The sequence below is a fragment of the Ctenocephalides felis genome, unplaced genomic scaffold (genome assembly GCF_003426905.1).
Source record: "Ctenocephalides felis isolate EL2017-DRISC unplaced genomic scaffold, ASM342690v1 CF-g0.4_SCAFFOLD_01492, whole genome shotgun sequence".
In the NCBI taxonomy this organism is placed as follows: domain Eukaryota; kingdom Metazoa; phylum Arthropoda; class Insecta; order Siphonaptera; family Pulicidae; genus Ctenocephalides; species Ctenocephalides felis.
This window is the reverse complement of record NW_020537646.1, coordinates 23,512,940-23,539,039: the sequence shown is the minus strand read 5'-3', so window position 1 is coordinate 23,539,039 and position 26,100 is coordinate 23,512,940. Positions and strand designations below refer to the sequence as shown.

The window sequence follows — 26,100 nt, the reverse complement described above, 5'->3', positions numbered from 1 at the left end:
TACAACGTGGATTTGATTCCATCCACAACACTAACGCAAACATTTTTGTTCTAGGCATTTTTAATAATTAAATAAATTTAATAATTAAATTTAAATAACACAATTTAAAGCAAAAACGAAACCCAACAAGTAAACCGCGCGCAAATGATCAAATCACTCTACCGACGCCAACGCCATTTCGCTATTCTCGGGATTTTACTATGTTTCAAAAACCAGATGTTGATAACAAGTTGACCGCCGACCGTAGTTTCGCTACTTTTATGCATTATGTGTTCCTTCGTCTTTATTTATGTTATTATTATGTTATATTATTATGTATTTATGTTAAAATTAATGTAAATAATAGTATTATTTATTTATGTCTTTCTGCCTTTCTGCATTATGTGTTTTTTCGTCTTTATTTATATCATTATTTATGTTATATTATCATTTATTTAGATTAAAATTAATGTAAATTATATTTTTATTTATTTATGTTATATTTTTTATGATCACATAATTTTCAGTTTGCTATAATTATAACATAAAAAAAATGAACATAGGCCATAGATAAACAAGTATAGGCATTCAGAGTGGTCGGCAGACAACTTGTTAAGCTTTTATGGCGCGAAATGTACGTGCACATTGAATTTCGTTGCATATACAGTTTTTTGTGTTTGCAATTTTGGTGTTTTCATTTTTTGAGTTGTTTTATATATTAATTGTCATTTATATAAGTATTAAAATGATACCAAGGAAATCTATAGATCAAGTTGGCCCTCGACAAATGCGAAAACGGCTAATGCAAGCTTTTAATAGAGAAAATAATAGAGAATCTATAAACTTAGTTGAAAATATTTCAACTCTCACACGGTAAGCATGTAGATTTCATTTCATTTTATAAATCAATTATTTTTTGTATTTTTGTTACACATATCAATTTGTCTAATTATACGTTTTACAGTGATGATGGTGTACGATATGATACTATTCTTGAAAATGATGTTTATGATTATTCTCAACAAAATGATCAAGAAGATGAACTTGAACATAAATGTGTGTTTGAAGTGGAAGATGAATCTGAATTAGATCAACCCGAAGAGAGAGAAGTCAATTTTGATGAACAGGTTTACGAAAATGCTCCAATAACAGTATCAAATAGCATGTTTCTCATATTAATGATTTTTTTACGTCATAACGTTTCACTAGAGTGCATAGCTGATATAATTGCTGTTATTAATTTGCATTGTATGAAAAGTAGACTGGTTAAAAACAGTCTGTACAAATTTAGAAAATATTTTTCTTTAGATCATTCTGAATTTATTAAACATTACTATTGCCATTTCTGTGGACGAGTGCAACTGGAATCTGACAGCATTTGTCCATCATGCCCCCCAAAAAAAAATCCATATTTTATTCAATTACCATTTCTTGAACACTTGAGAGAAATGTACAAGAGAGATGGATTTTATTCGAAGCTACAAGATTGCCATAATAAGCGGATAAATAATAACCCAGATTGTATATCTGATGTCTATGATGGTGTTTTATACCGTAAATATGTACAAAAGGGCTTTCTTTGTAACCCTGACAATATTTCATTCACTTGGTATACAGACGGCATACCAGTATTTAAATCCTCAAAAATCAGTGCATGGCCTATTTATCTAACACTTAATGAGTTACCTATTAAGGAACGCAAAAAAAGGGAAAATACATTATTATTAGGTCTTTGGTATGGAGACAAAAAGCCTAATATGAATTATTTTTTTCATGTGTTTTATGATGATCTAAAGAAACTTGTCAATGGTATTGAGGTTTACATACCATGTCGGAGAATTAATATTACAGTCAAGGGTATTCTTTTGTTGGGCACTTGTGATTTGCCTGCTAGAAGTGATTGTTTAAATTTTGTCCAGTATAACGGGTACTACGGTTGCTCATATTGTTTTTGCCCAGGCATGAATTTTACATTAGAAACAGGTGGTAATGTTCACGTATACCCATATACTAATAATATTGAGAAAAGAACATTACAAAATTGCAGATCATTTGCTGACAATGCTTCAAGAGATGCACCAATAATGGGAATCAAAGGTCCCACAGCACTTTCACTGATTATGCCTGATTATGTCATGGGGATGGCCATTGATAGGATGCATTGTGTAGAAGGTGGTGTTGTAAAAAAATTGTTATCTTTATTTTTCAATACTGAATTTAAAAATAAGCCTTTTTCTTTATATGCCGTGATAAATGTAATTGATGCTAGATTAAAATCAATAAAACCACCCAAATTTGTGCATCGGATGCCTCGAAGTGTTACAGAGTTACTACATTGGAAAGCATCAGAATTAAAATTGTGGTTCTTTCATTACTCGTTACCTGTTTTGTATGGAATTCTTGCACCACAATATTTTGAACATTATGTGTTGCTCGTGGCTGGAATTTCGATTTTGAATTCCAATACTATATCTTTGTATAAACTTGATGTTGCTAGAGATTTTTTACACAAATATGTTAAATGTTTTGAATACTTGTATGGTGAAATGTACTGCTCCATAAATGTACATCAATTATTACATTTACCAGACTGTGTACAGAATCTTGGACCATTGTGGGTATATTCTTGTTTCGAATATGAGGATATAAATGGCCAATTATTAAAATTAATTCATGGAACACGGCATATTGATTCTCAAGTAAGCAAATCTCAAGAATTTTATATAAAGAAGGAGAAAATAATTGAATGTATGAAAAATAAGGAAGTTAAAGAGTTTTGCTTAAAAAGAAAAAAACAGGTGAAGATAATTGAAAAAATATTTGAACATACTTATAGTGTTGGAGTATATAAAGTATTTAAAGAGTTTCCAAGCAAAGTAGAGGTTGCACTTCGAACCTCTAACATTACAGTTGAAAACATTTCTTTAAAATACTATCTTCGAGTTTTGAAGAATGATCAATTATTTATTGCTGAAATGTACAGGAATAACATGCAAACTTATTCCAGTGCTATTTCTTACAATTTAAATAACAAATACAATATTGGATTCTTGCATTATTTTTTAAAAATTAATAATGAACATTTTGCTATTGTGGAAGAATCCAATATTGAAGATTGCTTCATCGGCAAAGGTCACAAATATAAAAGTTTAAATTATTCATTTATAAAAAAATGTACAAGAAAAAAAAGCTTCATTGCTATTCCTGTAAAATCATTACTATATGTTTGTATATATATCAATATTGATGGAAATATTTATGTAGGATTACCTATAAATAAGTATGAATTAGAGTAAAAAAAAGGCAACAAAGAGTTAAAAATAATTAGTTTCTTTTATGTATGTTATGTACTTAATAAATTTTATTATTAAAATGTTTTTTTTATTACACTTTATTATTAGTTGTAATACATTTAATTATGTTTAATTATTTACATGAGAAATTGGAGATTTGACATATCATATATTCTGTTTATACATTTAAACAAACATGTAAATTTAAGCATTTTTCAGATGTTCTGCTAGTGGTGAGGTTATGTTGTATATGTCAAAAATATAATGTGTTTATTTGTAGTACTTTCGATTCTAAAAGAGCTTGTAACTGTTTTTACGTACTTGGAAAGAGCTTTATGTACCTAAAAGCAGCTAGTTCGAAGCGTAGGGTCCTAATTAGAACTTATTTTTTGACTCGGGTCAGATGCGCAATATGTATAATTATTACAAAAACATAAATCTATGGTCACATGCTTGTGAATAAATACTTTATATGCAAAATTTTTGCATTAGTGAATTTAGATCAGCAACAATATATTATTATAAAAAAACTTTTTCAATGAAAAATCAGAAGAAATTTTAATATGGGAAGTATTCCTGAAACTATTTGTTTAACTACAAAAATTAGATACTTATATTTATTGATATCTGATTTTTATAGTTAAGGAAATAATTTTAGAAATATTTCTTTTATGTAACCAACATAAGTGATCATCAAGAATTTGAACAAGTTAAAACCAACTATTTATTTTTTTACCCAAATTGAATTAAATTTAACTATTGCAATATGTAAGTTTATAATTATTACGCTTTTATCTAATAATTAAAAAAAAACATGTTAAAACATAAAACATTTAAATTGATTGTTAATGATTATGTTCTTCAAAGTTTTAGATCAGTAAAAAACTACGTATTTATAAATTAATTATATACGTTAAAATATTACTAATTAAAACAATTAACAATAAATATTCAAACAAATAACTATATAAATAATAACTTACGTCTCTCCGACATGTCTCGTTTTGGCCACATCAGTATTTTCAGTTGAACCTATAACGAAATAACAAATCAGAACAAAAATTAATTAAAATAAATGGTTAAAAGTTATAATTAGTTAAAAAACGTAAATGATCAAACATTTTTTCCTAAGAATTCGTTATATTCATTTTATTCATACATACATAATCACGTGCGTGTATAAATCTCACATAAAGTTATACATTATATACGAAAATTTGTATAATTTGTTATGTATATATATATATATATATATATATATATAATTATACAAATTAGCGTTTTGATGTATACTTAAACATGTATATTGACAAAAGTAGAAACAAACTATAAATAGTTTATCTTCAGATATAAAAAATAGAGAAATTGAATAAAGTATAACTTTTAACATTGTCATAATATATTCTTGATAAACAATCATTAAACATATTATTAACTTCTTGATTACATATAGTTACTTTTACTTTTATATTATATTTGAAGAGAAATAAAGGTCACAAAAATAATTTCTTACTTATTAACATATTTAATTAAGCAGTTTGATCATTATTGCCAATTTAAAGAAAGAAAACATTATTTAGAAAAATACGCATTAAATTAATAATCACAAATAATATATTGTAAATAATTACTAAGGCAATACCAAGCAAATTACTTATAAAAATATTAAATACTATTCTCCTTAATTTTCTATAAATAGACATATTATATATCCGAAAATATGCACACAAACATTTATATATATATATATATATATATATATTTGTGTGTATATAATCAATTATTTCTGATGTTAATTCTAAGAATGTGCTTGTAGAATATTTCATATAAATTTTATAAAAACCTTCATTGATATAAAAGCTGTGAAATTTTTAAACGAATATACAAAAAATTCTTTAAGAATATTTTCTTATTAATTTATTGATCATTTTATTAAATTCTGAATTCTAGACTATTCTTAATAATTAATGAGATTAAACAATAATAATAAAGTATCTAGAACAAAAAAGATTAATTTTGTATGTTATAAATAATTTAATGTACTTAATGTAATTAATTACTTGAAAATTTAAACAAACCTAATTTAAAACTAATATAATTAATTTATGCTAATAAAAATAGAATTTTTACAATTATGAAGAAGCTGCTGGATAATATTGGAACGGTGTTGTAATTAAACTTTACCGAAAAAGTATGATAGTTAAATATTTTATAAATTAACAGATAATATGAGAGTACTATTATTTATTATGGTTTTACTTTAACATTGATTTGATAAAAGTCTTAAAATCTCTGCATTAAAAAATCAAGTATTTCCTACGAAGGTTAATATGCATTTAGATTTTGTTAAAAGAAATTTCTTATAATCTGTAAATAGAACTCACTTCTATTGCATATGGATACAGATTTTTTTCTAAAATCAGAAGAAATAGAAGAAAATGCATCTATTAAATTTAGAGACCGTTAAGTATAATCTGTTTTAACATGAAATATTTATTTTTGAATTATATTCAGTTTAATAAATCCGTTTTAAATATAACTTCCGCATTGATTTCCTATTAATAATGGAATGTTGTTTGGTTTGACCGAAGTGCAAATTTTATACAATATATGCAATTGTCATTATAAATAAGATTTTAATTTGAATTATGCAGTCTTACGGTTAGTACATAAATTTTAAACATTATTATTTTCGCACAATCAACATTGAATAGCTAATATTTATTCTTTCTATTATATGCAACATTCATTTAAATATAATCATTTCAGAAAATTTTCATATACATACATGCTATCCTGTTGCAACTATATTTTTGAACAGTTATAATTTAGAAATAATTTAACTGTATAATAAATTAATATAAGATTTCAATTTCAACAGCATGTATATATATTCAATTTACTTATAGTTCTATTTTATTAATATAATTTGCGTTTATACCTAATAAAAGATTGAAAACTCTTCGAATATTTCTTTTTTGATTAATTTTTGAAGTGCTTTTCGCTTCTCATATATACAAATGATGCAGATGTAATCTAAACGATTTTCAAAACATGAAAATTTGTTAAAAAAACTAAGTGATTTCTTTATTGAAATATCACACGTATATTTAGATTAAACTGCATATGTTGATGATAAAAGGAATGAAAAATATATTTATATATTCTATCATAAACATTTTATAACTACATAATTATAATAAACGTTATGATACTATATTTAATATTACTATTATTTAAATTGTTATCGTTAATTTACGATTAATCTATAATATCAAACATTTGAGAAGATTCTATGTACAACGCCTTAACATTTCAATCGTGCACAAAAATTAATCAATATGTGGATTTGTACAAAAAATTATTTCTGGTTGAATCGGTTTATAGAACTGATAGTTATCATTACAGACAGAGATATAATATAATATAAAAATAATCATCAGAAAATTTATAGAGAAATTCACAAACGATGGTTACAGTCATTTAATATAATAATTATGAAGATAAATAATTTTATTACAAAAATTGATAGTGAACAATTCAATATCATAACTGATAATTCCATATACCGATTTTTCAATATAGTATTGCGAGTATCAAAAAGTAATATTGTTAAGTAGATTCGAATAAGTTAAAACTATTTGAGTACACTAATCTCTCACAGCAAGGGAAAAATATCATAAAATTATTCTAATTAAAATTCAATCCTCTGCTGCGAGTATTTCATAGTCAGATCTTTTTTATGAGAACATATATATATATATATATATATATATATATATATATAGGGTGTCCCAGAACTCAACGTCAAGCCCAAACGAGGTGATATTATTGCCCGTAACTGTCCTAAAAATTTAAAATTAAAAATTATTCCACGCTGTTTGAAAATTATGAGCTTTTAAGTGCAATCTAGAGATTTGGTAAAAATATGATCATTTTTTGGATATTGCCGTTAATTTTTACTCAACAATTAAAAAAAATTTTTTTGATTAAAATTGTTATTACACATTAGCTTTTATGTGCAACCTAGAGATTTGGTAAAAATATGATCATTTTTTGGATATTGTCGTTAATTTTTATTCAACAATTAAAAAAAAAATTGTTTGATTAAAATTGTTATTACACTTTAGTGCATTTTTATAAAAGTCTCAAAGTGAAAAAAAGTTAAAAAAAATCACAGTTGAACAAAAAGTCCTAATTCTCGAAAACTGCCTGCAAGTGTGTTAAAATTTTTGACTGTGATTATTCTATAAATGTTATTGACGGTTACGGTTTAAATAAACAAAATCGGCCAAAGTTTAAATTAACAAAAGAAATAAAAATTGCTCTCGATAACCGAAAAATGGTCACAATTTCACCAAAGCTCTAGGTTTACTTTAAAAGCTCATAATTTCCAAACAATGTGAGATAATTGTTTTCTAAATTTTTTTCAGGGCTGTTAAGAATAATACTGTTACCACGTTTCGGCTTGACGTTAAGGTCTGGGACACCTGGCATATATATATATATATATATATATATATATTAATATATAATATATTTCACCCTCCCAAACATTTTAGAATTTCAACTTCGCCTTATGTTTCGCATTCATTTTCTATAAAATCAAATTATCTGCGTTAGATTACCAGCGCATTTGGACATTTTTATGAAGAAAATGCAAAAACTGTGATCTTCAAACAAAATGCCTTTTGAAAACTAGCTAAATAGACATATAATGTAATAAAATTCGTATTTAAACTGGTGTATTTGTTTTCTTGCCATCTTTATCTTTTCCATTGGAGATCTTGTGGTGGTCGCGATAGTCTTCAACCTGTTGCTTCGTGTATTCGTCGGTCTCGTTACTATTATCGTTGACATTAATTTGGGCCTCCGAGTCCATCCCATCGACGACGTTTTTGCTCAAATCAGTATTCAACGAACCACCTGTTAGACACGAAAAAATATTGGAGATACATAGAACTAACAACAATTTGATTAAACAACAAAATCACGATTTTGGAAAAAATGTTTCATAGTAAGTTTTTTTTTGAACGGTGTATGTTGTGAGAAAAAAATATGTTGTGTGTATCTTATTGAGATTAATTACTTTCACAGTACAAATAATAATTATTCCGTTTAAATCTAATTTTATATAAATATCATAAAATATATACAACGCGGCTTCTCAAGCTCTAAAAACGTGGTGCTTAAAATGGCCTGATACTTGTTTTATTTATTTTGAGAACATGAATTTTGAAACAAAAATAAATATAACTTTTCTATATATTTAATAAACTTTATAAAATAATTTCACCTTTGTTAATCACTCTTAACATATAATTTATAAAAATGGTCAATTGCACTACAATTTTTTGACTGGTATAAGAACTATTGAAAATTATAAGTCAACTATGAATTTATTTTTATAGGCTACAAAAAGATTAGTAAATTTTTCATGACAATTTTAGTTAATAATGAAATGTTAGAACATAAATTGAAATTATTGAAAATAATAAGAAATAAAAAATATAATCATTAGAATAAAAGGATGATTTGTCACATGTACATTATCGTGTTTGCGTGTTTTGGTCTCATAAATAGAAAAAATGATCTGATTCAAACAATTATTTTGCAATTACAATGTAATCGAAAATTAACATTACAAATGATTTTTATTACACAACATTTAGTTGACTACTAAAAGCTACTATAGAAAGCCAAAGCAGTTTTAATACTTTACTACTACTTCAATACTAAGCTACATTTCATATAAAAAATTGATAAATACCCCGTTCAAATTTAATTTAATTTTATAAATAAAAATACAAATTTGGCTTGCATTGACAAATTTAGCTAATAATTTTACATATTGTTCTATATAAATAGCATAAAAGTTGTATTGGTTTAAGTATACTGTCTGTACATAATATGGTTTATTGTCGTTACATATGGTAATAATAATTGTAATATTAGTTCTATGATATAAATAAATATTAATATGTTTGAAAGTCAGTTATAATTTTAGTGGATTATTGATTAAGTTTAAAGAGAAACATGCAAATGCTTTAACGAAGTTTTAAACATGCAATTGACTATTATTATACAAAAATTGCGCTAAATCATGCAAAAGTGTATAGTATTCAGGAGTTTAAAAACATGCATTTATATTATTTATAGTTCAAAACAAAAACTAACCCACGTTATTAAGAGCAATCTGTTAATGTAACCGCAAAGCCATTTTTTTTGTTATTTTAAAACCTTGTTAACATATATTTTTTTATTAATAAAGTTATAGATCTTTAAATGAACTTGAGCGATGGTAGATTTTAAGATAAAATCCTCGGATAAGCCAAAAAAGTGATCCAAATATAAACTAATTCCAAATTAATAATTAATGGTTCTATGGGTGCAAGATATTAAAGTTAATAATGCGTATAAATCTCATTTGTTACATATTTTGCATGAAGAATGTTTAATTAAATGTTGTTAGCTCTTGTTTAACCAATGTTTTCTAGTATCTAACTAAACATTATAAATTAACCAACTAAGAAAACAAAAATGACCCAAGCTGATGATTTGTGGACAAATTTCCTAAGATTAGTATGGATAAATATGCAGATTGGATCATTTTAATCGTAAAAAATAAACAATTCTAATATTTACTATAGACACTAGTCATTCATCTATAAATCAATACTGTTGGTTCTGGTAATATTCACCAAAAAATACTTTCTCTGGTAACTTCAGGACGGTTATACATATGAAAATAACTGTCTTGAAATATCCATGGCAAGAATGAATTAATTCCTCTTGGTATAAAGAGATACAAATTATTGTGAACTTAGATTTTTATATTATGATAAAACCAAATATATTTAAAATTGTATGATTCAAACAAAAAACATATATTGTATTACATAATAGATGCATATATTTATTTATATATAAATAAATATTTATGTTTCATGCAAAACTATATATTATAAATGCATTATCTAATATGTATTTTGCTGATTAAAAATATCTATGTCTAGCTTCACTATGTCTTCCAAACATGCTTCGGGCATGAAGTTTTTAATAATCTATATATATTTATATTAATAATTTTCTCTACTTCAAAAATCTAATTTTCTTAATCACTTACCGTGGAAACACCAGCGTCCAGTTGCTCTTGCGAAAATGATCAAAATAACCACAATTAGTACAATTGCTAAGGCAACGACAATGCCAACTATGGATCCAAGGTCCAAAACTCCGCCTGAAATAGAATCAAATCAATATTATTTAATCAAATATTTAAAAGAACCAACTGAATGAAAGAAATTGATGTACATTTATAGTTTCTTCAGAAACAAGGTACAGAAAACGGCAGTCGAATGATATAAAGCGAAGTGTATGACAAGATTTTCTTTACTTAAGTGGGAAAACATTAGAGCAGGTCGATTTGTATGGGTAAAAAAAGTCGCAAAATGAGATACTTTGCTGAAGAAACCATGCTTCTAAAATGAATTTTGATGTCCCGTCCGTTGACCCAAAATAAGGGTTAAAATTCGATAAAATTTTATTTTGACCCATTTAGAGTACTCCAATCGGGTCCAAATGTATAACCGACCCTCACTAACTTTGGAAGGCCGATCCACCCATGTGGATCCTCGCTGAGTTTTTTTTAATTTAATTTAATTTAACCCTTATCTTGCAGTCAATGCACGGAACATAGAATTTCATTTTAGAGGCACGGTTTCATCAGCAAAGTATCTTATTTTGATCCCTAGTATCCGAAAATCATACGTGCCTATGTACCTTAAAATCGACCCGCCCTAGAAAACATAAATACATTTTTGGTACGATGTAAACATTAAATTATTACAAATTAAAGACTACAGTTTACATTTAAAAGCACCATTTTTTTTTTTAAATTCCAACATGAAAATATAGGTCCAAATATGTCTTGAAGTAAAATTTGCTATATGTCACATAATAAAAAGAAAAAAGCAATAATTGGGTTGTCTTCAGAAAAAGATGGTAGTAGAATGTTCGTTACATCACCTTATAGAACTCGAACAATAGTTCAGATTCATGTTCATATAAAATATGAAGCAAATAAAGTATATGTATTCTTATTCATGAAAAAATATAATATAATATAAAACGCCTTCTTACCCATTGGTGGTTCACTGGAGCTAATTCTGATTTCATATTCAGTCATGCCAATTTCATTTCTTGCACGAAGTCGGTATTCCTTCGTTGTATCTTCCAAAGTCAGATCAGAAATACGTAATGTGGCATTATAACGATTTTGTCCCTGTGAAAATAAACATGGTCAACATAAAATATATATGAAGGTAACCATAAGAAGTTTTCTGTCTATTTTATATTTCAGTCCTAGTTTTGTATAAAATATTCATTTATTTACCAAAGGTTGAGCTGATGTGACTTCAAATCTTTGTGTGCTGTCAATTGATCCTTCTGGGATGCTCTCACCGTTGACGGTCCATTCCAATACTGGTCGTGGATTTGCTTCAATTGTGACATTGATATATGCTAACTCGCCGAGTGTCACTCCGAAAATGCCAATTGGACGTTCCCTGGGCAGAGGTTCATCTGAGGATAAAAATATACACACAAATGACTTCCAAAATACACATATCCTATATATTTATTTGTTTGTATTACAAAATAAAATTCAATACAAACATCATTCATGATTTTGATTTGAGACATTTCATCTACTTACATTGAACTTTGATGATATGGTGAATTACTGATGCTTGGTTTGGTTTTCTATAAGCCAAATGCCTGGCAACACAAGTCAACCTTCTGCCATCATCATTGGGTTGCAAACGCCTTGTGATGTTTTGGACACTGGTAGCCAAGCCATCAGGGGTATCGATCACTTGAGGTTCGGACAGACCATCGTAGATTGGTTCATCATCTGTTTGGATAAATAAACGATTAATTTCTAACTAAAAGCAGCTAAGCAATACAAATAGTATATGTGCAGGAGTTAATCACTAATGCACCAGCATTGATATCAGCGTTAAGCTAACACAGGATAGAATATTTAGAAATTCAATACAAATACTAAGACTAAATCAAAATCTAAAAGTTGAAACTAATGTTATAAAAAATGACTTCTAATAGCTGAAGCTTAGTACATATTCTTAAAAGGGCTCGAATCAAAGCAATGAAGTGAATGATGCTGACATTTTAATAGTAAAATTAATTAACTCTAACTGGCAATAATCTAGCAGATAATAAAATCAAAAGATAATTATATTTAACGGCATGTTTTGCCACAATTTACGACTTTGCAAGTAATTAATACATTATCTACAGTGTTCGCGAGATAAATATCATAGCAATGAAATAATTGATACTGAAATTTTATTAGCAAATGAATTAACTATAATGAATTATCTCGTAATGATATAAATAGAAAACAAAACTCTGCTGAAACATAGCCGTTATTAAAATCAAATAATAATTATTTTTACCGACATGTATTACCATAATTTACGACTTTGCCATTAATTAACTAATCCCAATTGCTATTGCTTGGGTGGAGCGACTAGGGCGGATGCTGAGTACGCCATTATGGAGTGCAAAAAATTGGAAAATGGTAGACAAGAATTATGGAGAGAGAGTGTAAGAAAAAAAATCTTCCTCCCAATCAATTTTATAATATAATTGACAAAGATAGGATATATGGTGCACCATACAATTATATACAAGCAACTAAAATAAAAGTGTAAAGATTAATTATAGAATGTATGAAGACTAATGTACGTGTATACAAAGTCAACAAATAATCAATAAAAAAAACTTTATCTACACTGTTCGAGTAAATACTATGAAATAAAATTTAATGAAGAGATATTTATTAAATATTACAAATGAATGCTCCAATAACTCAAATTTGAAGTTAACTTTACATGAACAAAATAAAACGGTTTCGTATTTCAATTTATGTAACTTATGTTATGATATCCAGTGAAATAAAAAAATGATAAAAATGCAAACCATGATGAAATAGAAAATAATTTCGCTCTACGCTGAAACGCCGTAAAGCTATTCATTTCCCGTTCAATTTAAAACACATCCGAAAAAAACACCAAATTTGCAAAAATATGTCGTATGGAAAGAAAAATAGTTTATAGTACAAGTAATTCTGTAAAATTTCAATAAAATAAATTTAATAATAATAATTAATAATAATAATATTTTAGATTTATATAGAATAAATGGAAAGTATATTGTCTAAACCAAATAAACTACATCACAATACAAAACAGATATAAAATTATCATCGTTGTGTAAAATTCTTAGTAAATTCCCAATTATTGAAATAAGCTTTCGTACAATATTTCCCAAATTTGTCATCTATCCCTTTTTACTCCATAGGCGGGGTAAAAATGAACTGCCAACAAGGAAAATTACTTTTGTTATAAATATTGATACAAGGCTGTTCATCTTTTGATTGTCTCCATCAGTATGAATTCAGGGGGTATTCTAGTGTAGAGCGATGAATTTTAGGTCATTTTTAAAGTGTCGTAAAAGAAAGCAATAAATGTCTTCACTATCCATTTTTTTACCACTTGTTTATTAATATTATTAAAATACGAAACAATAATTAAAAAATAAAAAAAGTAAAAAATTGTAAAAACTGGCAGCTGATGATCATGTCTTGACATGATTTCAGCCCTCCTAGCCATCGGAAATGCAAAAAATAAAAAGATTATTAATCTACAATGATGTCGCAATCGCCCGAACAATGAGTAAAAAAAATTTTTTTACAAATTGGCGACTGTTTGAAAAAAAATATTTTTTTACTGATTTTTTGAGTTTCTCGAATTTTTTAAAAATAGTAAAAATTGGAATTTGGGGATAATCCTAGTTCGGGCTATAGATAGGTCTATAAACAAGACTCTCTGAACATTTCAAGTAAATCGGTCGATTAAAATTCGAGAAATCGTGTCAACAGTACTGAAAAAGTCTGTTTTGAGAAAAACGTATTTAAAGTTTTGCGTGAAGCCAAACCAGTATGGAGACCGAGTCAGTAAAATGCCTATATCTCCGAAAATAATTCAAATTTTCAAAAACCTTCTCGTACCCATATTCTTAGATAGTTCAACTTTGAAAATATGAAATAAAAAAAAATCGATTTTTTTGAATTTCTACACTAGTATACCTCCTTAAGGTGTTGACTAGTTACACATCTTTCTCCTTCTACTCTAAAATCGTATCGTTAAAAGATTCTGTACTTGAAGTGTTTTTGAAATAAAAGTGTTGGGCCTATTTGCCCGCGAACCTTTAAGCCCCGGTGTACCCTACATCATGAACAATACTTAGACTTATCTTTTACTAGGCAGGACAATTATTGGATGTATAAGAATATTATTTTAATATATTTAAAATAAAAAGAAATCTTTGTATGTAATTCTTAATAAACTAATATTAATAATATTCTTCCCATAATATTAATAAACTTACCCAGATACCAAGAGATGTTTGCAGGTGGCCTGCCGTCTCTGACAACGCACCTGGCTGTCAAAATATCGTTTGCTCGGAAGGTATCGCGAGCCTGTGTTCCCGGGCTTGTTTCCATTTCAGGTGGGGATGGTTCACCTAACGTCAAAATTTGTATTTAATTAAATATATTTAATTAAAATTAAATGCATTATGATTATAAATGGTGTAAAACAGATTGAATGACGTAATATTTGTTCAGACGAATTTTTAATTAACTTTCTGGCGACGTGTATGTACTTTGAAATATTCACTTTGAGTAAGAAAAAAATAAAAGTACAATGAGTTATTCCAACTATGTTGAAAATATTTTAGAGGTGATATGTTAATGTAATTAAAAATCTAATATATCAAACTCATTTTTCGAGGTGAATATGAACTTGAATATTTATGGGATTATGGAAGCATGTATCAAACTATATTTAGCTGTTAGAGTTCTATATTAAATATTTCGCTTAAAATTATCGATAGCAACCTAAAATTTGAAAATTGGCATTAACTTTTTATAAAAATCTAATATTATACTAACTAAGCATAAGTTATTTGAAAACTAGATCGTTATTTCTTAATAAGCAAAAACAATAGACTCTAGAAATTAATATATTCAAATTAATAAGTGGCTAATGTAAGTAAAAAATGACAAAAATCCACTATCTCCAAGTACTAGCTCTAACAATAAATATTATTTTAAGGAAACTGGATAGACTAAAAGCATATTTTTGTACTTATATAATGTTGTATTCCTCAAGAGTATGAATGGCGAAAACCAATCGATAAAAATATTTACAGGAATAGCAAAATCCTTAAATGAAATTCAATTTTGATTATGAAAAAGCTTTATAACGAAGGTGACCACACATCTCGATTTAGTCAAGATAGTCCCGAAACTCTATTTTTGAGAAGCAATATTTGTTCCAGATATAGGTACTTTGTCCCTAATTTGTATGAGTTTTTGAAAAAGGTTCTTCTTTCCAATGCGCGTTTTAATTATATTACAAAAAGAATGATTTTTTACTAAATTTGAACCAACATTCATTATTCGCATATCATGGACAAAATATAAGACCTTATATATTAGACTACTTTTGAAGGGCCTTATTTCATAATTTTTAGAATTATGCAAACTGAATTACGTTAAAATTATTTTAAGTATGTAAGGGAGCTTTAGAACTTTAGATAGAGTTAAAATAAAATACAAATCATTATCGATATTTTTTTAAGAAAGAATTTTTTTGAAACTTTGAAATTAAATTTTATTGTTTTGAATTTTTTTTCGAGATTGTGAATCTTGCCTTCCTCAAAACTAATTATGTGTTCACACCTTCAACACCAGCAAAATGTTTTCTTACTAATAGAATGCACCGTTCTCTCAAAACCTATTTTTTTCACTCTTCTACTCCGTATCTCTGAAACGGCTAGACCTGCCTCTTTTCATTTTTTTGCGATTACTATATCTTACGGTAAATTATTATTTTTGTCCACATTTTGCAGAGCTCTTATACTGAACTTTAATTTTACATACATATTATTTTATAAACAAATTAAAACAACCGAGTATATCACAATATGGTTGGAAATAGACTATAAAGCGATATTACTAGCTGAACTTAATAATGGAGAAAATTGTATAGAATTATATAAAAAGCTCAACCCTTTAGCTTTAAGTGTCGTCCATGGACGACATCCACTCGACTTCCTATGTATGCAAATGTCGTCCACGACATGTTACGTGTCGGACTTCGCTTCAAAATTCATCACTAGAGTTAAACTATCGGTAATTCTAATTTGTATTGTAATTCTTAGTTTATTAGAAGCAAAATTTTAATATTTCAACACATTTTCACTAACAATGATGGTAAAATCTAAAAATGTATCGTTGTGTCTATCCATTGAGTGACACTCTTGCGGAAAAGAACTCCCATAACAAAAGGGTTAAAACTAAAAAACCTTCTGAAAAATATTATATCTATAATCCAAAAAAATCCAATCCAAAAAAATGTTAGCTCAAAATTAGTCAATTTTCCAGATTTTTTCCACTTTATTGTAAATATAATACGCATTCAAAACAGTATAGTAGACTGCCATTCATCTCTATTAATATGTCATCAGCATATCAAACTCACGTGCTACGATGATTGTCGTGCTGGCATCACTTTCAATGGGCGATGTTCCCATCGAACATTTGAATTCTCCTGCTTCCTTGGCGGTCACCGATCCGATATGGACGCCGCACTGTCCTTGCTCCAAGCCTGCGCCATAATACTCATATCCTCCCACACGCTGTCCGGACTTCAAATTCAGCGAATTCTTCAGACCGGGTATTGTAATTCTGGAAATAGAAGAAGAAAGAAAAATATAAGTATAGTTGAAATTTTAAAATTATACATATATATTAATTTACTGTGTATACATTATCGAAATCTCTATAAAATATCTGAGAATTTGATGTACATATGTCCAATAAACATATTTGACCGCCAAATGTCATTTTTTAACTTATTTTTATTGAGAGTCCATAACTGTCTTCCCAAAAATTTAATCAGTTCTTCATCTTCTCAATACAAGTAAAAAATTTTATTGAATTATTAAAATCGGACGCTCCGTTCTCTTAAAAGCTGAGTTACCGTTTTCGGCACTTTTTGCCCCGTATCGTCGGAACGGCTGGACCTGCCTATGCCAAAAACTAATCGGCACGTCTCATTATCGATACGAATCGAATGTTTTTTGAATTATTCAAATCGGTTGATCCATTTCCCGAAATCGTCGACAAAAATTTGTATCCGCACACACACACATACACACATATGCCAAAATGTTCAGAAACTTTTGAAACGTAAATTTATATAAACATTTTCATTTTTGATTTTTTTACGATTACTATAATTTACCCTACGGGAAGTTAATAAAAGCCTGAAATACTTCTTGGTACGTCTTAAGACCTATGTAAGAATATTTACAATGTCACGAGTATGGCGGCACTCTTTCGTTAAGGGTTAATTTATGTTATTAATTAAATAAAAAGTTTTTTGTTTTGAACTTGAGGATTATATAAGCTGTTGTAATGAATAGCTTACTAACAAAGTAGCTTTATTATAGATGGCTACCCGAACAGTTGTCCAATCTCTATGTGATCAATTTGATTATTACAATATCTATAATAGTGATGATATATTATTAAAGCAGAAATGTCTGGTAAGGGCTATTTTCACTTGGCAACATACTTATTAATAGGCTATCTATGTTTCTAAGTAAAAACCTATGTCCCTTCTGCTTGACATCTGGCTGCTCAAATCGTGGTCGAACCAGGAACATCGTTCTAACCAAAGAGAGAAAAAACTTATCTACCCTTAGAGCGAAGCCATATAAAACGTCTCAAAAGCTGATAAGCTTTTTTAAGATATTTGTTTAGATTTGCAAGAAAGAAACTAATTGTTCAAGGCAATCTTCCAAGACGTAAAGAACTTTCTAAAATTATCATATCATATCAAAGTGTAAAACCGACTTCATTCAAACTATATTTCTTATTATAAACTTTCCCGCTGAAAAATCATTCGATTCGTTTTCCCACGTTACGAGAAACAGATAAATCCCATCGGACACGGCATTTTTTAGATCCTGATCTAAAATTCAATAACCTGCAGCGTTTTCGAGAACATATCTACAGCGTAGTTTTCACCAGCTCAGACTTCTGGAAAATGTGTTTTGAATAATACATTATGAAGTGATTTCGGAGGCATTCCTAGTTGTTGCGCACTGACACACGAATTGTATAGAACACGCCATGCACTTGAATTACTTTCGTATGCATGCCCTTACATGGAACACTGTACTAAATATAGCTCCAATTATTTGATACATCATGGTTTTGAAATATTTCTCAATATATTTATAACTAACGTGCATGATATGACTATCGCACTCTAAATTTTTTTGAACATTTTGAATTTTTTCGAAAATTTTGAATTTTGAAACCCACTCATTTCGGTTGAACCACACTTCCGAAAATGTTGAGGAAATTTATTTGAACTATGTGAGTGAACTTTGAACATAAATCTTGGTACGGAAACCTGATGACAACTGATATCTGATAATTTGATGTATAATTAAGTTAATCTAATGATCATTTTTGATCGCCAAATGGCATTTTTCAAACTTTTTTATGGATCTCCGAAAACACTGGATCTGGCTTCCCAAAGGATCAGTTCTTCATTTCGTCAATACTAGTCCCATCAGAAGTCTTTGAAACGTCAAAAGATATGCAAAAATGTTCATTTTCATTTTTTTTGTAATTACTATAACTTACCATAAGGGAAGTTAATAAGTCAATATAAATATTCAAAGTAAGGTAATAAGGTAAAGCGCATTTTAGCAAAATAATTGTTTTTACAGCATATTATCCTCGCTTTAGGCGCATATCCAAATAGCAATCCTGATTCTTATTATTATGTATAAAGCGATAAAAGTTTTATTCCAAAAATATCTTCATCAAATAATAGTAAAAGTATTGTATTACCATATTTGTTACATTTTACTACCATCACAATATAATGCAACGCAAATTGTGAAAAACAAATAATTAATCTGAATAAATTTATTAATCTGCTAGATATAAATTCAATTACTGGTAAATAAATGTTAAATACAGTTGCTCTATACGAATGTTTAGATACATATATACGATATATGTACATTAGGGTGGTCCTTACTATGGACATTTTTGAATTTCCTTGCTCCAAATGGCTCAAATGGTTCCAAATTGATAAAAACAATTTTCTGAAAGTTTTAGCTTTTAATATTGTCTTTTAGATAGAGCACAATTCAATCAAAGTTTTGTATGAATATAGCATGGAGAAAATTTTGAAAATTAAAAAAAAATTTTTTAGGTATAACTTTGCAACAAATGAACTAGAAGTGAAAATTCGTGCCATTTTTTATTGAGAATTCGACCCTCTAAAAAAATTTTGAAATTGTTTTCATGCTATTTCCATACAAAACGTAGATTGAATTACTATCTGACAGACAATATTAAGAACTTTCAGAGAATTGTTTTTTATCAATTTAGAACCATTTGAGCCCTTGGTAGCAAGGAAATTCGAAATTGTCCATATTAAGGACCACTCTAATGTATATGTAGGAACCTATGCACGATAAGTTACAGAAATCAGTACTTATTTATTTTTTTTAAATCCCGTTTCTTTTCTCACTATCAGTAATCTGCAAATATTTTTCTAAAAATATTTTTACAAATTATATAAATTGGTAATTGGAAATTGGTAAAGGTATTATGTATTCACTAAAAAATTATACAGATTAGTTGCATTCAAATATTAATAAAAATCAAGTAATAAACTGAATTCATAACAAATATTTAAATAATAAATATAAATATTGCAATAATTAAATTAAAACCCATATTTCATTCCATCGTGCAATCAAGTTTCTGTTTATCAAGCTTTAATTGCAAGCTTTTAATTTTGATTTTAATACTGGTTCATTCAATTTAAAACACATGTGAGTGCAAGGCAAGCGTAGAGTATGCAATAACGGCTGTGACATTGTTTCAGCGTGATTTTCAGGTGAGTATCACATATATCCATATCCCCGGAATAATTGAATTTTGGACGCGTGATATAATTTCTCACGTTGCAATAATATTAGTAGAGAACAAAATGCGGAACTATAGTAGGATAGATTTAAAAGATGTGCTCGGAGCCCAAAACGTAGATATAATATATAAAGTGGTTAAACTAAAGCTTCAAAATCTTGTAATACTTTCGTCTATATAATAAGATTCATAACATCAATTACATTTTCATCGATATTTTTATTTTTCCCATTTTTTGCAATATTTTTTATTTACTACTATATTTACAACTGTCCAGTTAAAGACATTTAGCAAATTTGTTTATTTACATTTGTCAGCCGTAATAGGGACATTGTATATTATAATGACATGTTGGATAAACAACTCAATAGTTGCAAATGACTATAAATTTTTTTATGTAGAAATAAAACGAAAGGCATTAAAATAATTGAATTGATGATTCGGTCATATAGAGTAAAATGGAGCATATAGATCCCAAATTGACTTCAAATAATTATACTGTCTAAACTAGATGAACTATATCACAACAAATAACATGTATCAACCAAAGAACTATCAAACTATGTTCAGTAAAATCCCATATACTAATTATAGAAATGTGTTTTTTTACTATTTTTCTAACATTTATCATCTGTACATTTTCAACACATATGCGGAGTAAAATAGGAAAGCCAAGAGTCGAATAGATCCAACATCTTATTTTTAATTTTGAAAAGATGTTACAAAATAATGCAAAATATAAATTTCACGGGTACATTTTTTTATAAAGATTGTATATAACCTTGTTTTGATTTAATATTTTGTCCAAACTATTTACCGCAAGAGTTGGAATAACTATTTATTTAATTTATTTCCTGTAAAATTGTTTTTTTTTAAACTCAATTTACTTTTTTATTAACGATTTTTTATTGTTTACACCTTTGCCAAGGTTCAGTTCGACCATTATACCCCACCCAAATGTGAGCTTTTATAGAGCTTTCTTGAAAAACTGTTGAATTTTACTTAAAAATAACATATTTATAGTATAAAACAATTAAATAACGTATACTTAAAATTAAATTCAGATATTATAAACTAAATAAAAGAGCTCAAAATAAAAGAAAAAATACCAACAAAAAAATATATTTGTTATGAATATTGATGAATGGTTACAGGAGGTGATTCTTACGACCATTATCGTGGGAAATAAGATTTTGGCTAGTTTACATCTTTTGTCTTCTATTTTAAAATAGAATCGTTAATAAATTCTATAATTTCCTTGTTTTTAAAATAATAATAACAGATAATAATAATAATAAATAAATAATCGTGGTGGACCCTTTTGCCCGCTTTTGAACCCCGCTCTACCGTATACAATCTTAACAGAAAGGCACGAATTGTAAGTTGAGATTATAAAGTTATCGAAAATTACAATTAAATTGCTTTAATTAAGTAATGTTCAAACAAAATTTTAACGATAGATAGTTTACTATCGATATTCCCATCTACTACCACTTTTCTCTGCAACAACCAGGTATAAAAATCGAACTATTTTGTTTTTTAGGTCAAATAGATTACAAAAATGCAAATGTTAAATATATCTTTTACCAGCAGATTTATCCACTAAATAATGTGAGTAATTTTATTATTCATGACCGATTCACATACATTTAGTGTTTTCTATTAACTATTTAATTGAACTCTAGAATGCACTTCATACGGTGTATGGCAGGTATTCACCACAAAATATGTGGTCATTCTGCTTTAGCCGTCATATATATTTCGCTGCCAAATACTCTTTGATTCCTATTTTATTGGATTGGATTTATCATCGAATGCATTGATCATGGTTTATGTGGTTAATATTATATATCAGGATATTGACAATATTTTATGATATCATTTTGCAATAGTTTATGGTCAAAATTAATTATAGCAAGGCTTACTACTCTGTTGCCATGATTAGAAAAAAGTTAGAATAAAAAAATAATGATTTCGAATTTTCTCCATGAAGAGAATTTTTTTTATGGAGAAAACTCTAAATTATTATTTTTTTCTATTACAACTTTTTTATTTTTTTCATGTAACAATATCTTATAAGATTTCATTGTCTCTTAATTGCTATATTAAAAAAATTGTTCAATCTATTTTTTATTGAACGATCATAATGTTTACTATAAACTTTTATAAGCACTTTTTTCAGTAGATGCATAGTTGATGAGCACATAAAAATAAAATATATATTTTTTTCTAATTTTTACCTGCAGTAGTGTACATCCACCCCCACACGGCAGAGCATGGTGAGATTTTGACCCTCCAGGACCACTGGATTTTGTGGGTATATTTCGACGGGCGCCTGGGCGTCGCATAGCACCGCCAATACTGAAATCAAACAAAACACAATCAGTCAAATTACGGAAATCACTGATTGATCATCCGAAACAATGGTTTAACATAGGATGTGAGTATTAATATATTAATTTAGTACCTGTCGCTTTTACATGTGGAGATGATCGGGAAATATAAATTATTCATTGCTATTTTGGAATAAAGCTTGTTTAGTTTTATGATCGCAATGTTTGCGTTATATCGATATTGTGGATTTAATCATGATAATAAATAATGAGTACAACTAATAATGTGGGGATCCGCACTGTTGGCTCAATTATTTACGCAATAGTTACATCATAAATAGTTGAAGCTCAACTAATTAAAATTGTAAGAATAACTCAAATAAATAAAGATCAAATATCAAACAATTTTATGTCTATAATTTCTGTTACCTCGTACAGTAAGAACTACTGCTTCTAAAGCGCATAAAACTTAATTACTCTAAAAAGTTTGAGTCGTTTAACAAAAAACTAGTTTCTGAATCGATTTCCAATATTACACGTACAGTGTTGAAAGTTTCTAAAAGCACTTATCGCCGTCACCTGTTTCGCAAATAATCATCGTCACGTATCTGCTCTCCGAGCAGTTCACAAATATCAGTTTGTTTGTGAGGATGAGACAACAATCCAAATATTCGATATTGTTCTACGAGTAGAATTGAAGTCGGAGATGCTACGACACAGTACATAGATAAACTGTGTTAAAAAAATAAAGAAGTGTTTTTTCGAATACCATCTTCCTGGACATTTCTGGTCAAGAATAAATTCTCTGACTTGCATTGCGGCTAATGAATAGATCTTTATTAAGAAGATATAGAGCAGATGGTAAACAATTTATATTAATAAAAAATCGCATATTTCTAATACCACATTTATTCTAATAAACCTAATGTAATATAGGTCAAGATTATTCATTATTTTGTTAATTTCACTTATTTAGTTTAGTCATAGAAAACTTTTTAATAATTCATCTCTCGTCTACCAAGAGCTTATGCGAAACAAATTTATTTGAATTATGCGACTTTTCTCTTTTTTACTGGTTTTTTTATTATAAAATACAATTAATTCAAGTATTTTACCATTTGACAATCCTGCACCAACATTTGATGAAACTTGCCAACACACTTTAGAATTTTTTTTTAAAGGAGTGCGTCTCAAAGTTGATCAATTTAAAAAAAATTAGATTAATACTTCAAAAAAATGTCTTAATTCTTGAAAACCTGGGGCAATTTTGTCGAAAAATAGTATCAACGGTTACGGTTCTAAAGTTTAAATGAACAAAAGTAATAAAAATTAACCACAATGACCAAAAAGTAGTCACAATTTCACAAAAGCTCTAGGTTGCACTTAAAAGCTCATAATTTCAAAACAACGTAATTTCTGGACAGTAACAGTCAATACTACACCCCCTTTCGATTTGACAATAAATTCTGAAACACCCTGTATATGTATAGTTTGTAGAAAATATATCAATGAGATAGCTCAATATAATCAATATAAAATCGCAGTAAAATATATCCGGGATAGCCGATTTTTTTTTTCAGAAAGAGAATACAGTATTTCCACTAAAATAAATTAGTAGTATTCCATTAAGTAAAATTTTTAGTTGTGGTCAAAATGTCATTCAAGTAAATCTAGTTTTTATTTTAACATAAAAAATGACTTATGATCACTGAGTAAATGATATGTAGTCATGTCTTTTTAACTTCCGAAGCTTTAAGTCTAACTTAACTTTTCGTAACTTTAAATCGAAAATGAAAATTTTTATTTATGTTTACGTTTCAAAGGTTTTTGAATATTTTGGCATACCTTAGAAAAAATGGATGTATGTGTGTGTGTGCAGATACAAATTTTAATCGACTATCTCGGGAACACGAATCAACCGATTTTAATAATTCAAAAAACATTCGATTCGTATTGATAGGGAGACGTGCTGATTAGTTTTTGGCGAAGGCAGGTCAAGCCGTTCCGAAGATACGGGGCAAAAAGTGCCAAAAACGGTAACTGAGTTTTTAAGAGAACGCAGCGTCCGATTTTAATAATTCAAAAAACATTTTACTTGTATTGACAAGATGAAGAACTGATTAAATTTTTGGGAAGGCAGGTCCAGCGGTTATGGACTCTCAATGAAAATAAGTTAGAAAAAGTCATTTGGCGGTCAAAAATGTTTATTGGACATATGTACATCAAATTACCAGATATTTTATCAAGATTTTAATAATGTGTACACATTTTGTGTAAATTTTTTTGGGATCTGTACCAAGATTTTTAATTACGGTACAGGAAGTTTTAGCAATTTGCCTTAAGGCACAATGCCATGCACCAGACTAGTCACAAATTAAGATAATTATAAACGATATAAAGTATTACCACTTGTTATAGAATAGAACTCAGGAACACGATCAATATAATGATACAATTACTATAGAATCACAATATGAATCCAAACTAAAAAAGATGACTATTGTCTTACATGTGATTATATGGATTTGTTTCCATATTCCAAAATATAATTCTACAATTATCATCTATCATATTACCTCAGTATCTCATCTTTGAGTGTAACTTGTCTACTTGAGCTAATATAAACAAATTGGACGTAGACATCCCAAACCATTTAGTGTCATGGGATCTCGATCCATTATATTCGCGCGCGAATTCGCTGGTGCAAAAGTGTAATTTCCCGTCGACATTAGTCGACACTTAAACGAAAATAAATTACGTTCGACTTTGCCGAGGCGTCGAGTGCGCCTGTCGACACATAACCGACAGGGAGGTTGTCTTGTAATGACAGCTCGTCGTAAATTAATACATGCTAGTAGCCTTGTATGTACCTGATGCAGGTCGTATGACTATCACTGATCGTTAAAACGAGGTAAAAAGCTAAGGTAATATTTTGCTATATCGGGTTTCACATGAAAAGAGAATATGCTGTATGAAATTAGAGATGCAGCTTTCGTAATGCCTTTTCATTAATGCTGGAGTGGTATGAATGATATGAAGCTATGGACAAGAGGTGTTTGATATGGAAAAATGGAAATAAATCAGAATAAATATGTAATTTGAGAGCAAGAGCTAGAGAGATGGTGTAAAAGACCATTTGCACATGAGATATTTTTTCCGATGATTGCAATTTGTCTCATTTAATTGTTTACTTTTTTTTAGCAATAGGCACAGTGTATATTCACGCAATAATTCTATAGACAAGAAATTTTTTATATAAAGTAGTAAAAATAAATGTATAATTTGACATGTTGAAGATCTGGACAGAAAGCGTCTAGCACGTCTAGAGCACTATTTGCACGTGAAATATTTTTTCCAAATTATCGTTTTCCAAAAAATCTCG

The 26,100-nt window shown here is 28.2% G+C and overlaps 2 protein-coding genes across 2 annotated transcripts; one reads left to right on the top strand and one right to left on the bottom strand.

The window, feature by feature from the left end:
- The first annotated feature begins 724 nt into the window (after positions 1–724).
- LOC113371055 lies at positions 725–2,628 on the top strand. Its single transcript, XM_026611703.1, has 3 exons — positions 725–852; positions 944–2,159; positions 2,569–2,628. Exons 1-3 carry the CDS (start codon positions 725–727, stop codon positions 2,626–2,628), a joined length of 1,404 nt encoding a protein of 467 aa, XP_026467488.1.
- A 5,379-nt stretch (positions 2,629–8,007) lies between these two features.
- On the bottom strand, positions 8,008–25,396 carry LOC113371054 (fasciclin-3-like). The gene is made up of 9 exons (XM_026611701.1): positions 25,369–25,396; positions 22,626–22,746; positions 16,904–17,109; positions 14,745–14,879; positions 11,989–12,186; positions 11,668–11,855; positions 11,415–11,556; positions 10,399–10,512; positions 8,008–8,198 (listed from the first exon to the last, which is right to left on the bottom strand). Exons 1-9 carry the CDS (start codon positions 25,394–25,396, stop codon positions 8,008–8,010), a joined length of 1,323 nt encoding a protein of 440 aa, XP_026467486.1.
- Positions 25,397–26,100: the final 704 nt, after the last annotated feature.